The 14,544-nt window shown below is 38.6% G+C and overlaps 1 protein-coding gene across 10 annotated transcripts in view; it reads left to right on the top strand.

The window, feature by feature from the left end:
* Nucleotides 1-14,544, top strand: part of LRRFIP2 (LRR binding FLII interacting protein 2) — a 107,219-nt gene that overhangs the window by 64,519 nt on the left and 28,156 nt on the right. For 5 of the 10 annotated variants that reach the window (XM_042956641.1, XM_042956633.1, XM_042956632.1 and 2 more), the window contains 3 exons: nt 5,333-5,377; nt 6,978-7,094; nt 9,909-9,980. In XM_042956641.1, the coding sequence (XP_042812575.1) occupies nt 5,333-5,377; nt 6,978-7,094; nt 9,909-9,980 (234 nt within the window). The remainder of the gene's footprint in view (nt 1-5,332; nt 5,378-6,977; nt 7,095-9,908; nt 9,981-14,544) is intronic. The other 5 variants (XM_042956637.1, XM_042956636.1, XM_042956634.1 and 2 more) reach the window with 1 other exon arrangement.

Below are 14,544 nucleotides of genomic sequence, written 5' to 3' on the forward strand. Positions count from 1 at the left end.
GTCTCGATCCCACTAACACAGGATCTTGACCTAAGCTGAAATCAAGAGTCAGATGTTTAACCGACTGAGCTACCCAGGCACCCCACTGATTGTATTTAAATAGCTGTTTCTGAATGACTTTAGTCCTTGTAGTCCTTAAATATTCCAGATCGTTGGGCCTCAAACCTAGCCTTAGAGCAATCCTGTCTTGCCCTCTGTCAGATCAAGGAATCTCAGCATGCGGAGTTGGAAAGCTGGCTGCCAAAAGTCTTTGCTCTGAAATATTGCTCATTTTATTAATTTGCTTAACAACTTGTCCTTTTTTTGTAGATACAAACAATTTAATGTATATACCTTTTTTCCTTAAAAACTTGAATTCTGTTAGCCTCATATTTGTGATGGTGGTTTTGTCCTCCTTACATGTATTTCTTGGCAATTTATCTTAGTAACTACACAGAAGTGAAAAGCTTGATAGTTTAAGGAAAAAATCTCTTCCTGCTTCTACTAATTTAATATAACTCTTTTCTTTTCCCAGATAGTTATTTTGGTTTATTTACATATTTTAAAATGAAAGTTATACATATTTAACGTGTATAACATGATTTGATATAATAGCCTGTGTGTGTGTAACCATTATACATGGTTATAGCGCCCTCTTATTTTATAGCCTGTGAGCTAATGATTGTTATCTTTTTTTTCATTGTTGTTTAAGTACCTGTAATGATATCCTTAATTTTACCTCTTGATAAAACCTTAATGTGTTAACTAAAATTTAAATTAAAAAAAAAAAGGTTTTACTCTGTAAAAAAACAAAAACCCTAAAATGCTTGCCATTCCTCTCTCTAGAGCAAAAATTTTCTCTAATATTATTTCTTGTAAAGGGGAACTATAATTCAGTTCATTGTGGATAAATGGGAAGTAGACTTGATATTGCCAAGATCCCTGCCTTTAAAAGGTAAGCTGGGAAATCTGCACTTTTATGTGAAATATTCTGATTTTAAAACGCTGACAGTGAATTCACAATTTTAAAAGACACTTTCTGGCTTCCCCACTGTGGATCAAATATATGTGTACAGTCTGCTCCATTTACAACTTCTGAGCTAGGAGTGCTTGAAAAGGGTGCCAGGCCCTGATTTGGCAAGACTCTTTACACCGTATTTGTGACTGCTCTAGCCAATGGCCTTTTTCTTTTATCCTATCGGTTAGGCTGGGGAGAAGAATGTAAATGTGCTAACTTTAGTTTTACTGATTATTAACAATTAGTGCATTTCTGAGTGGAGTCCAAAGCCATTTTTGCTTTATGAGATTATTAAAATTAATTGCTCCCTTCCCTTCTGTAGTTGGGGAATCAAATCTTCAGTTTTCTGGGGTTTTTTTTCTGTCAAACAGAATTTTTATTAGTGTTATCATATCATATATAAAATTAGAAGTTAATAAATGATTAGACTGATGATTACACTAAACAAATACTATAAATACTTTGTTTGACTATAACTTTATAACATTAAAAAATAAGTAGTTTATTCAAATGCCTTGATATAAATACCTTTAACTTCTGATCATATAGATTACTGATACATTTGACCAAATGGTTGCTGCACGCTGAAAATTGTACACATCAGACATGAATAGCTCAGTCCTTTTAAGAAAATAATTGTAACAAGGTACCAGTCTTTATTTCTAAACAACTTTTAAATGACAGCATCAAAATGTATTTATAACTAAAATGCTCTGTTTCTATTCTATTCTAAAAAAATTCAGTTGTATTTTACCATTTTAGTCAGGTAAAATTATCTGTCAAACTAAGCAGCCTTATGTTTAAGTGGTTCAAAGGGCCTCTTAATCAGAGAATAAATATCAGAGAATAAATACCTTTCTTTAAGAAGAAACAAGGAGTTTCAAAGATTTGACAAGATGTGTATTCTAAAATATTTCTCACGTGTGTTAATTTCAACAAATATTCAAGGAGTTCAGATTTAAAGAGAAGTAATGTACAATCTGTAATGTCACGAGCAAAGCATTTTCAAGCATCCTGGCATAAATAGGGCAAAGGCTTTTATCGCTGAAATGTGGGAAAGATTATATTTAATTTTGTTTACTAGTTGATAACGGAAATTCTTCAAGAAAATGTTACTTAAAAAAAATTTTATTTATTTATTTGAGGGGGGTGGGCAGAGAGAGAGGGACAGAGAATCCCAAGCAGGCTTGAATTCAGGAACCGTGAGCTCATGACCTGAGTCGAAACCAAGAGTTGGTCACTTAACCCTTTGAGCCACCCAGGCGCCCCTAAGAAAATACTACCTTTGAACTTAAGCTTTCAAATTGGAATATGAAGTTTGCCACCGTGTGCTCCCCTTTTCACATTAATACTAATGTGAAATATTTCACTAATGTGAAATACTAATATTTCACATTAATACTAATGTGAAATATTGCAAGCTTGTTAGCTGACTTTCAAGTTCAAACGACCAAACCCCTTCCTTGATCGGAAAATTACCTATTTAATTATTTAAGAGTGCAATGACATAATGTTTACTTGAAATTTTTTGAGAAGAGTAGGCTGCAGTTAACATTAATGAGCAAGTCCTGAGCACCATATTAAGGCGGAAAAAAGCTTTGCTTGCTGTTTTTTGTTTTTGCTTTTGGTATTTTAGTCTACTTTTTTATTAGCCACTTTTTTAACAATTTGATTTACTTTTAATATTTTTTCTATCTCTAATTTGTTTTACAGAATTGCAACCACATATGCAGCCTTTGCTTTCTGATTTCTCACCAATGTTACAAAGTTTTTATATTGTTGTGCATATTCATTTTTCCATTGTGACTTATACACAACAATTTTTTATCAGCTCTAGTCACCATGATTTTGCATTAGATCCTCAGGCCTTATTCATCTTATAGCTGAAAGCTTGTAGCCTTTTGCTGTTTCCCTATTTTATACTTTAATATATTAAACATGATTAACTTTTATTCCATTTAAAAGCCTTTTCAGTACCTGGCAGACTCTGGGTCATCATCATGAACCTTGGCTTGTCATTGCGGGTACAGGTGTTTAGACCTCCTCGAGAGGGCACTGGGGCTTTTGGAAGACCAGGTTTCAGGTGGCTTTTTGTCTAACTGGGGGGTAGCACGGAGCAGAGCACAAGCCTGAGAAGTGAGAACTGGAGCCTCTGGCCAAGTCACTGCAGCTCAGGGACCTGGACTGCAGCGTCGCTGCTCGTGGCATTTTTCGCTGCCTTAACAATCCCCGAGGTTTGGCGCGTGATCGGTTTGGGTTGCGACAGTGGGGATCTGTCAGAAGACAGTGGAAGCAAGAGAATCGACGTTGCCACGGGCTAGTTCAGTGATGCAGCCTCTGAAATGTAAGATCCTTGCAAGCCGACTGTTTAAAAAATGGGTGGGTTTGGCGGTCATTTTTGTGAGAGGGGACGTGAGCCCGGGTTTTGGGTGGACCTAGAAGAGTGTTTCTGGATTTTGCTTGTTTTTCTCTAACTCATTAGTAGAAGAGAGGTGGGAGATACTCTGAGGAAAAGAAGGCAGGTTTATTCAGACACGGTATTTCTTTCACTCTGAAGAATAGCACTTTAAATGTGAGGCAGTGGCTTTAGCAGCATAAATGTGATGGCAGAGGATTCCTTTTCGTGGCAAATTGCTTGTTTGTTTCAAAACGTTTCATGTGTGACTTAAAAAAAAATCAGTTCACTAGAATCAATTCCTTTTAGAGAGCGTTACTGTAAAAAGTGGCAAAAAGATCAAAGTCGAAAGTCTAATATAGATGCATTATTGATACAGTACTTTTAATAAAGTAAACACCTTTTATTATAAACAGTGTTTATTATATAAATGCAGAGAAAAAATGAACGTGATAAATGGGCAATGAAAAAGAACAGAAAACCTTTCAAATATGAGGAAATTAGAATGAAGTGAACTGAAAAGAACCAGAAATAATGGCATTTTGTGTTTTAATAATTAACTGAGGAAAGTTTTCAAATCTTTTTTTCTAGATTGAGCTGGGAGGGTTGGTCTAGGAGTTGGAATCTGGGTTGATTTTCATTTAGTTAAGTAATTGGGACAGTAAATAATATGAACACGGGTTTTAAAATTCACAAAACTGAGATCTGAATCCAGCCCTGACGTTTAGCAGTTGTTCAATTTTCAGGAAGATCTTTTGCCCCTGAATTTCTCTCTCCTCAGCTGCAAGGTCAGGGTTTAGGAGGAGACCTGTAAGATGCCTCTCTTTATGAAACGCTAATAACTAAGGCCTGTCTGCGGAAGATAGGCTACCTCAATCATCATGTCTAGATAATAGGACACTATGCTGCTGTTAAAGTAAATGAAGTAAGTCTGTAAGTACAGATGGGGTATGATTCATTTCCTCATTCACCCAGTAAACTTTTAGTCCTTCTACATGTCAGGTGCTATTTTTGATGTTACGAATACAGAAACGAACATACAGACATAGGCTTACTTACATTAAAGATAAAGAGATCAGACAATAAATTAATAAATACCATGGGGTCAGAGATTGATAAATGCCATGAAGAAAATGAAGTAGTTTCTTTAAATCCTGAAAGTTGGTAAGGAGAAAAAGAAGGTATAGAATGTATTTGAGGCATTGCTCTAGAATTTGTTAAAGACTTGGTGGCTGGTTATCCTTGGATCAAGAATTGGAAGGTCAGGACGTGGTAGAGTAGGGAGAAAGGCTTACCTCACGTACCCTTTTGTGCTATTTCATTTTTTCTTTTATTTTTGACATGTGTGTGTACTGCTTTAAAAAAACCCAAAAAACAAAAAAGCCAAAGAGCTGACTCCCTTAAGGCTGTAGGGGAAATCTTTTTTGATGATATATTTAACATGCTTTAATCCAGTCGAAACTCTTTGTGGCTAATTGGACTGGTCTTATCTATGTGTCCTGTGTCCTAATAATGTTTAGAGAATAAAGCTTTTTGGCTTTTGGTTTTATCAGAGTTTTGCTTTTGATGTGTACAAGTTTGTGGGTTTGTTTTTTTTTTTTTTTTTTTTTTGTATTAACATTTGCAATGGTAAAACTTAAGTTTATATATAATTTTCTTTAATGTGTTTCAAATACCATGAAAAGAAAATCTAAAATTCTAAACTTCTGCACAAGGACAGCTTGCTCACTGCCTGTCCATCCTTAGGGTAAGAATTAACATTCTTGACATTTTGTCTTACGTGTCTCAACTTTTATTTCAGTTTTAATATGTTTACTTTTAGGTTGCAAACAGCAGTTGAACTTGGAGAACCCAACTGTGGTCATTTCTTTTTTTCCTCTAAAAAAAACCTGACATGCTAATAAGCATCTTTCCTGATTTTTATCTCTGTTCTTTTCTAGTTGGATGAAAAATCTGACAAACAGTATGCTGAAAATTACACAAGAGTGAGTATATACATTCCTAAGAGAATTAAATTCTCAAGGTCAATTGAACTTCATTTCAACTGCTATTTCACGATTATACTACATGTGAACTGGGGGAGCTACTCTGCCTTTCTTCGTCTATTTCCTGTTCTTGACCCCCCAAATTCCTCCGAGGTTGAATCATGTGAAGCTCTGGGAAGAGAAAAGACACTGCGTTTTATTTCCTAGAATGTCACTTCTGAAGCTTTTGGCTGCTCTTTTGATTTCCATTCCCTCGAATTGGATCCTGAGAAGAAGCCATTAAACACTGAAAATGAAGTGGAACGGTAGTGACAAACTCTGAGGGTTTTGTTTTTGTTTGTTTTTGGTTTTCTTCCTTAATAATACTTTTTTTATTGGAAGTAAAATAACTCCTTTCTAGGACTTGTTTTGTGTTAAAGTCTCTATCTTCTGGAAGTACTTTCAGAAAGTCATTTTAGGGAAATTATCAGGATTAATTTCATGCTGTACCTAAAAAAGATACAGCTGTTCTGTCCAGTAGGGATACAATGCAAGCCACAAATGTAGCCCACATATGTAAGTTTAACTTTTCTTTAAAAAAAAATTTTTTTTAATGTATGTTTTTAAGAGAGGGAGAGACAGAGTGTGAGTGGGGCAGGGGCAGAGAGAGAGAGGGAAACACAGAATCCGAAGCAGGCTCCAGACTCTGAGCTGTCAGCCAGGAGCCCGAGGCAGGGCTTGAACTCATGAACCATGAGATCATGTCCTGAGCCGAAGTCGGACACTTAACAGACTGAGCCACTCAGGCGCCCCAAGTTTAACTTTTCTAGCAGCCTCATTAAAACAGTAAAAAGCAACAGTTAAAATTAATTTAAATAATTTATTTAACCCAAATATCCAAGGTATTTCAGTGTAATTAATATGAAAAATTATTAATGAGATAATTTACCTTCTTTTTTCCATACTAAGCCTTTGAAATCTGGTGTGTATTTTACACTTAATTAATGTCATTTCATGACACTTAAATGTCAGTTTCGTCCAGCCGTATTTCAGATGCTGAGTAGCTGCATGTGGCTGATGGTTAACTCTGTGTGGTTGCTCCATTGTGTGTTCATCCAGTAGCATATCTCACATGTAAACTAACTGTGGGAATAGCAGTCTAAATTCATAGCGATACACACTTTGCTCAAGCTGCAAATATTGTTTCCAACTTTATCAGAGTATTGGAAAAAGAAAAGATTCTAAAGAAGCAGCCTCAGGAACTCAGTAGCAGGACTGCTAATTAGCATACCAGTTATAAATCCTGAACTGTTTGAAATTAATCTCGTGTGCTCAGTATTGTTTACAGTATACCAAAGATAGAAAAAAACTCGCATGCAAGCCACTTCCTTTGTCATTATGAATTCTAGACTACAGTAATGTGTTGGAGGGAACAAGGTTATGCTTCATATTCCCCAGGCACGTTCCCCAGGGCATCCCTTTCCCAAAGCCAACCTATATTGTCCGCACCTCTCATCCACAGGTGTTAGGTGTCCCCCGCCCCCACCCCATGTTCAGCTTCCACAGCAAACGCCCTTGTACAGAAACAAGACTTAGATGTGTCCTCTTTCTCTTTCTCTAGCCTTCGTCTCGGAATTCTGCCTCAGCAACAACCCCTCTAAGTGGAAACTCATCCAGACGAGGGAGCGGAGACACCAGCAGCTTAGTAGATCCAGACACCTCATTAAGTGAATTGCGGGTAAACCGCAGTCTTTGGTTTGCTTTTTACAAACAGTTTGGCGGCTTCTTTGTAGTAGAGTATACTGGAGCTATTTAACACTTAATGTGACTTAGTGGGAAGAAAAGGAGTTTGAGTTCTTGAAAAAATACTGTTAAAAGACAGTTCGGGAATGTGACTCAGATCTGAAAGGAAAGAGATGAGTTAATTCTTTTTTCTGTTCTCTTTCTTGAACATTTGATGATATTGGAATGATCCGTATCTCTCTGCTCACTTACCAATGCCAAAAAAACTTGTTAATGTATGTAAAAGTAATTCTCTCAGAAATAGTTGGCCATATTTTAGATGGAAAATACATAGATATGCAAGGGACCAGGTTCTAGGAATTGTCGGCCTTTTGAGGCATTATGGTATTATTTGGCTGCTGGAGTATAGTTATCTCTCAATTTTTCATGGTAAGATAAGCATAGGAATATTTGGGATAACAGAAATACCTGAGTTGAGTCCCTGGGTTGAGTTCCTGTTCTTATTAACCCTTTTATTTGAAAGATGGGGACTTTCAAAATGTATTTGAAGGTCTGTTTGCTGAACCTACTATTTGTGAGCAATGGGAGGAAGGGTTGTAATAAAAATTGCATTCATTCATTCATTCATTCATTCATTCAACATTTATTGAGCCGTTGGCTTCAGCAATTTAGGCAGCGAAACACACTTTGACCTTCAGGGGTTCACTGTTTCATAGGGAAGATCCGCTGATAGAAACCAGTAAAACTCGGTCACGTGTATGATCCTATGTAGTAGCAAGAATAGGACTGTTGAGAGAATTCAGAGAAGCATCAGCTCTGTTGGACTGGGAGAAGCGATTACAGAAAGCTTTTCAGAGGAGACCCACTGTGAAGGAAGAATGCAAATGCATCAGGCAAAGAAGTTGGAGGGAAAAGGCTTTCTGAGAACTTGAGAGAACCAGAAGGTTCTCTGTCTAGCACAGTTGCCCGAGGGTAGGATGGGAAGTGAGGAGGAGAGGTGAGTGCGTGGGCCAGACCACAGAGCATCATGTGTGGTAGCCTAGAAGACATTTGGTTCCCCGCCCCCCCCCGCCGCCCCCCGACAACTGTGGGATATTAACCAGGGGAGCAAGAGTATCTGATTGGCATTCCTAAGGAGTGTCCCCAGGTCGGAGGAAGCTCTGCAGGTGAAGGGAACCCTGTGGGTGAGTGATGAGGATGGCGTGAGCAAGGCGAAACTGCAGTGGGAGACGGTGCAAGGAACTTGCTCCGAGGAGAATCCTGGGAGACACTGGAGTTGATTGGTCGGTAGCAGAGAGGAGAGCTTAAGGGAAGGTTTTTGTCTTCTTTCAAAGGCAGGCTTGATTATCTTTATTCGCTGGCTTGAGCCAGTTGAGAGAGAACAGGAAGGCAGAGTGAGGAGAGGGTGGCTGATGAGCAGAGTGCCTGAGAGGGATGCCCGGGCGCAGCTAGAGGGGGGCCAGATGTGGCGGGCCCGTCCTGCTGACACAGAGAGGGAGGGAGGGAGGGGGCGTGCTGGGGTCCTGAGTCAGACCGCAGGCAGGTAGGAGCAAGAGTCCGGCTTACGGGATGGGAGGCCTGTAAAAGTGGGCTGGGGGTTAGGGGGTGGAGACGTTTGCAGCGGCGGCGGCGGCAGCGGCAGCGGAGAGCTGACCCAGGCCGACATGGCGTGACTTTGAGGGTGTCCGCATTTATCAGGCTCTTACGAAGTGCCGGGCATAGGTGCTGGGGCTGCAGAGTTGAATGAGCTCAACTCTTGTCTTCGGTGGGACGGAAGGCCGGAGGACAAGGCCTTCCAGCCTCACCACTCAGCTCGTATTGCTTCTTTGAGAGAATGACTTCCTTGAAGGAAATGAGAGTTTTGTATCCTCACGCTTCGCTTGCTGTAGCCTCTTGATGTGTGTCTGTTGATGAATCAGCGAGTACAAGACAGCCCTACCAAGGAGGAGACGAAGAGGGCAGGGGGGGTATAATCCAGAAGGTGTGTGTGACCGGCCTTTGAGGATTGGTCCTGCCCGTATTGCAGAATTGCACGTGGGGCCCTGTGGCAGTTGTATTCCGCCTAAATCAAGCCTCCAGGATAGATTGTATGTAGCAGGGCCAGGTATAGGAGGAACTGTATTTTCCATTTAAAATTTGACCTGCTTTGCTTTTAATGATTGGGGTAACATTTGGAACAAATGCTCTTTTCTCATCATTCATTTAAATGGCATCCTCAGCATAGACTCTCTCATCTGACATACGGTTTAAAATGTCGGTGTTTAACTTCCCTCCCTTTACTTTCTTTCTTCCAAATTAATTGTGATTAGTAACCAAGTCATCGAAAGACATTTTGTTCGTGTCCGTTTATTACAGTTTTAAAAACTTCTGAATGAGCCAGTAAAATTTGCTGCTTATAATTAATTTAGTACTTTAGTAATTTACTGGTTCAGGTGAAGCATTATGCTAAAGATTATTGAAATGATTTATAAATTTTTAAAGTTTATATGTTAAAAACATTATAATTGGTACAGCTTTTTCTCGTACACGGCCCCATCCCCCTCTTGCTAATGCGGTCTCAACAGAAGTTCATGCCAAGAAGATATGTAACACTTTAGATTGATTACTCCAGGCCTTCCCCAGCCCCATTATCACCTGACCTATTTGCCTCGTTCGGTGGTTTTAAGTGGCAGTTACGTTTGTGTATTTTGATTTCTCTGCTTTTGGTCCAGAATACATGAAAGTAATTCACATTTTCATCTGAATCCTTTGAGACTTAAGATATGTTTGTGCATGCTTTTATGCAATGGTTCATTCCTATGTCCTGCAGGATATCTATGACCTTAAGGACCAGATACAGGATGTAGAAGGGAGATACATGCAAGGGCTTAAAGAACTAAAGGTATCAGGGCCCATTGTGCAGCCCACGCATGCTCTCTGTGTGCAGAATGGTTGGGTAATGGTGGTTTCACAAGTTCTGTTAACCCCAGTGCACAAAGCTTCACTAACAGTGTTTGTCTTTCCAGCATGTGCTTAACCTGCAATGCACAGGAAAGGTGAACTTTCAGTCTGCTTATGTCTCAACGTTTACTATGGTTTTTGCAATATTCAGTACAAGATATTATACCTTAGAGTTTTTAAACTTTGCGAAATACTTACGTGTCGCTTGTGTCTTAGCCATACAAAATAGAATTGGGTAAACTCTTGAAACGTATTCTGAGATTATGGTTTTCAATTGAGAATTAGACCTTAAAATTCTTCCCTGCTAAATGAGAGAGTATTGCCTATTTCTGTCAACAAATTTAGTCAGTATTGAAGGCAGGAGGAAGAAGCATCTAAGAGTGCGTTATTATAAACATTTCTTACGGAGGAAGGAACCTGAGGTAGGAGGCCTGTGTTTTCATTTTGTTTTTTCTTCTCCTCCTCTTCCTTTTCTTGTTGTTTTTCACTATGGCTCAAAGAAGATTACACAGATTCAGTGCTTTGAAGAATCTGGAGGTAAATTGAGATGGGCCTTAATCTTTCCCGAGCAAGGATGGCTACCAGTTCTCAATAGAAGTGTCCCTGTGACACGGACATTTTGGTTGTAAATGGCGGTTGATTATCATGCACTTCCCCATGTTTAATTATGAAGTTCAACTCTGATACAAGGAAGCTACAAGTTTCTCAACATGTGCATGGCCCTGTCTGAAACCGAAATATCAGGTCTCAAGATGCATAAACAAGGCATTCAGAAAGACGACTCAGGATATGCCCGAAGGACAAAGCGGGGACCTCACGGGCAAGGCTCTCATCAGCTTTCCTGGCGAGACGCAAAGTGGCCCAGTTACCAGTCGGTACCTTCACGCGGGTCATGATCGTCCGGAGGAAACTTACGGTTACGAGTCAGGACAGAAAAGGGTAGCGGGTCCTATGGAGAGTGTCCGTGAGGGCAGCCTGGAGGCTGCTGATCTGGCAGTGTGTGTGCGCGTGCGGGTGTCAGTCGAGCAGGAGAAGTACAGGGGTATATGCTGATCTGCCCCGTCTTCATGGCTCAGATCTTCAGGGTTTAATCACCTTTGAAGATTTTAGTGATAAGACTTTTGGAAATATGTTGGATCAAGGGAGCAAATTAAATATGTTAAATAAATACACTTATATTGAAATCTCATATGTAATGTAACGTATCAGGAAAGCAAGCAATTCAGAGGTTTTCTTGCTTTTTATTTATTTAAAACATTTTTTTCTTACATTTTAGATCTACCATTTGTTACCTTCTTTGAAGGATACAAAAGAACAGATTAAATGTGAGACTGAACAGATACAAGATCCCCTTTTTTAAGAGAAAAAAAGCAAAACTTTATGTTCCTCACATTATATGTTACCGTGCTAAGAAAAACTGTTAAGAGATACATTAAATATATTCATGTTCAATGCAACAGTTTTAAGCATACCTAGAGTAAAGGAAAACTTACTTAGTGATATACAATGATGTGCCCTGCTTTATTTTATTATTATTATTATTATTATTATTATTTTCATTTAGAAGAGATATAGTTTATTTTATTGAAGTAAAATTAACATAAAGTGCTATATCTAAGGTGCACAACGTAATTATACAACAATTCTGTACGTTACTCAGTGCTCATCATGATAAGTGTACTTTTAATCCCCTTGTCTATTTCACCCATCCCCTGCCACCTCCATTTTCTTAATTCACGGTCAGCATATAATTGAGCTTGACTTAAGGTTATATTTGTCCTTGAAACAACTCGTTAAGTGGAAGAAAAATCATTAAAAAATGATCTGATTGGTGATCAAACACAGTAGTGTGGTAATATCCATACATATTCTATTGAAAAAGGATACTGGGTCATTGCTTATGATATTCTTTTTTTTTTTTTTTTTTAAGTTTTTATTTATTCATTTTGAGAGAGAGTAGGAGTGGGGAAGAGAGAGAGAGAAGGAAAATCCCAAGCAGGCTCTGCACTGTCAGTGCAGAGCTCAATGTGGGACTTGAACCCACAAACTGTGAGATCATGACCTGAGCTGAAATCAAGAGTCGGGACGCTTAACCGACTCAGCCGGCCACCCAGGCACCCCTACTTTTGACAGTATTCTTGATTAAGTGGGTCGGCCTTTGGGATGCTTTTCCTCATTCTGTCTTCCATGCAGAACCACCTGGGTTTTGTTAAAACACAGATTGCTGGATCATACTCCCACATTTTCTCATTCAGTGGGTCTAGGAGGGGGTTGAAATGTTGCATTTTTACCCAGTTCCCAGCTAATGCTGTTGCTGCTAATCTAGAACCCACTCTTGCAAAATCATTGCCTTAGATACATTTAAGTAAAACTATTTCCTAATAGGTATCACCATATAAACTAGATTTAAATAATTGAAACTACCTTGATACTTAAATTTAAAACAGTCTTCTGTGGTTTGTTGTTTAAAGGAAGAGTACATTCCGTAAATGTTATGTCACATTTATTGTGTTATATATTGTATTTTTGCATCTGTTGAGTAACTGTCTTAGTTCTGGTTGTTCATGCAGTTACGTCCCATTTTCTATGAGACTGAGCTGTGAAAAAGACTTTTTTAATGCTATCAGCCTTTAAGGTGGATCAGAATCATTCTAAATTCTGTATTATATAAGATCCTACTATATTTAAATCATTGTACGGTTGACTTTGGTTTTATTTTTTATTTGGGTTCTGTCTGTTCCCATTCCTGGTATAAATGTCTGTTAATGCAGTCCTAGTTTGTGAAGCATTATTAGTGTGTGTGTGTGTGTGTGTGTGTGTATCTTGATTGAGATATAATTCAAATACTGTAAGATTTACCCGTTTAAAGTGTGCACAGTTCAAGCGGTTTTTAGCATAGTCACAGTGTTGCACAACCATCCCCACAATCCAATTTTGGAATGCTGTCATTACCCCGAAGAGAAACCCTGTCCTAATTAGCAGTCATACCTCACCCTCCCTCTTCCACTTCCACACCCAGCCCTCGGTAACCACTAATCTACTTTCTGTCTCTGGATTTGCCTGTTCTGGACATTTCGTACAAATGGAATCTTATAATATGTTGTCTTTCGTGGTTGACTTTTCATTTAGTGTAATGTTTTCAAGAGTCATCCATGCCGTAACTCCTGTCTGTCCCATCATCTGTCTATGTGTCTCTGTCATGATTGGTTAATATTCCAGTATGTGTCTGTTGATGGACATTCGGGTTGTTTTCAGTTTTTAGCTGTTATGAAAAATGCCGCTATGAGCATTTGTGTACAAGTTTTTGTATGGATATTCCTTTTCATTTCTCCTACATAGATACCTAGGAATAGAATTGCAGGGTCAGATGCTAACACTGTGTTTACCATTTTGAGGAACTGTCAAACTGTTTTCCAAAACAGCTGCACTATTTTACACTCTCCCCAGCAATGTATGAGGTTTCTGGTTTTTCCATATCCTCACCAACACTTTAATCTTGTTTCTGTTTTTTTAATTATAGCCATCATAGTAGGTTTGAAGTGGTATTTCATTGTGGTTTTGGTGTGCATTTCCCTAATTACTAATGATGTCGAGCCTGTTTTCATGTGCTTCTTGGCCATTTGTATATCCTGTTTGGAGAAATCTCTAATCAAATCCATACCCATTTTTAAAATATGTGTCTCTTTATGATAGTATTGTAAGAGTTCTTTATGTATTTTGGATACAAGTCTCTTACTCAGTGTAAGATTTACAAATATCCTCTCCTACTGTATGCCTTTTTTTTTTCCTTGATGGTATTGTTTGTAGCACAAAAGTTTTTAATTCTGGTGGTCTTTTCTTTCATTGATAGTGCTTTTGGTATTGTGTCTAAGAAACCATTGCCTACTCCAAGGTCATGAAGGTTTAGGGCTATGTTTTCTTTGAAGAATTTTATAATTTTAGCTCTGACATTTAGGTCTCTGATCCACTTTGAGTTAATTTTTCTGTTTGGTGTGGGCCCAACTTTAGTCTCTTGCAATGTGGATATCCTGTTGTCCCAACACCATTTGTTGAAAAAACCTATTTTTTTAACATTTACTTATTTTTGAAAGAGAAAGAGACAGAGTGTGAGTGGGGGAGGGGCAGAGAGAGAGGGAGACACAGAATCCAAAGCAGGCTCCGGGCTCCGAGCTGTCTGCACAGAGCTCGGTGTGGGGCTTCAACCCATGAACCATGAGATCATAAAATGAGCCAAAGTCGGATGCTTAACCAACTGAGCCACTCAGGTGCCCCTGAAAAAAATATTCTTTCTTCCATTGAGTTGTCTGGGTACTCTTGTCAAAAGTCAGTTGATCATAAATGTAAGCATTCTGGACTATCAGTTTTATATCATCAATCTTGGTTTGTTGAACATTTATGTTAGTACTTTTAAAATGTATTCCAGAAGTGATGATTTTTTTCTATGAAATGTTTTTTGTTTTTAGCTTTAAAAACTGTCACTATGTAGTAATAATCTACCAAATTAG

Source organism: Panthera tigris, chromosome C2 (assembly GCF_018350195.1).
Source record: "Panthera tigris isolate Pti1 chromosome C2, P.tigris_Pti1_mat1.1, whole genome shotgun sequence".
Classification (NCBI taxonomy): Eukaryota; Metazoa; Chordata; class Mammalia; order Carnivora; family Felidae; genus Panthera; species Panthera tigris.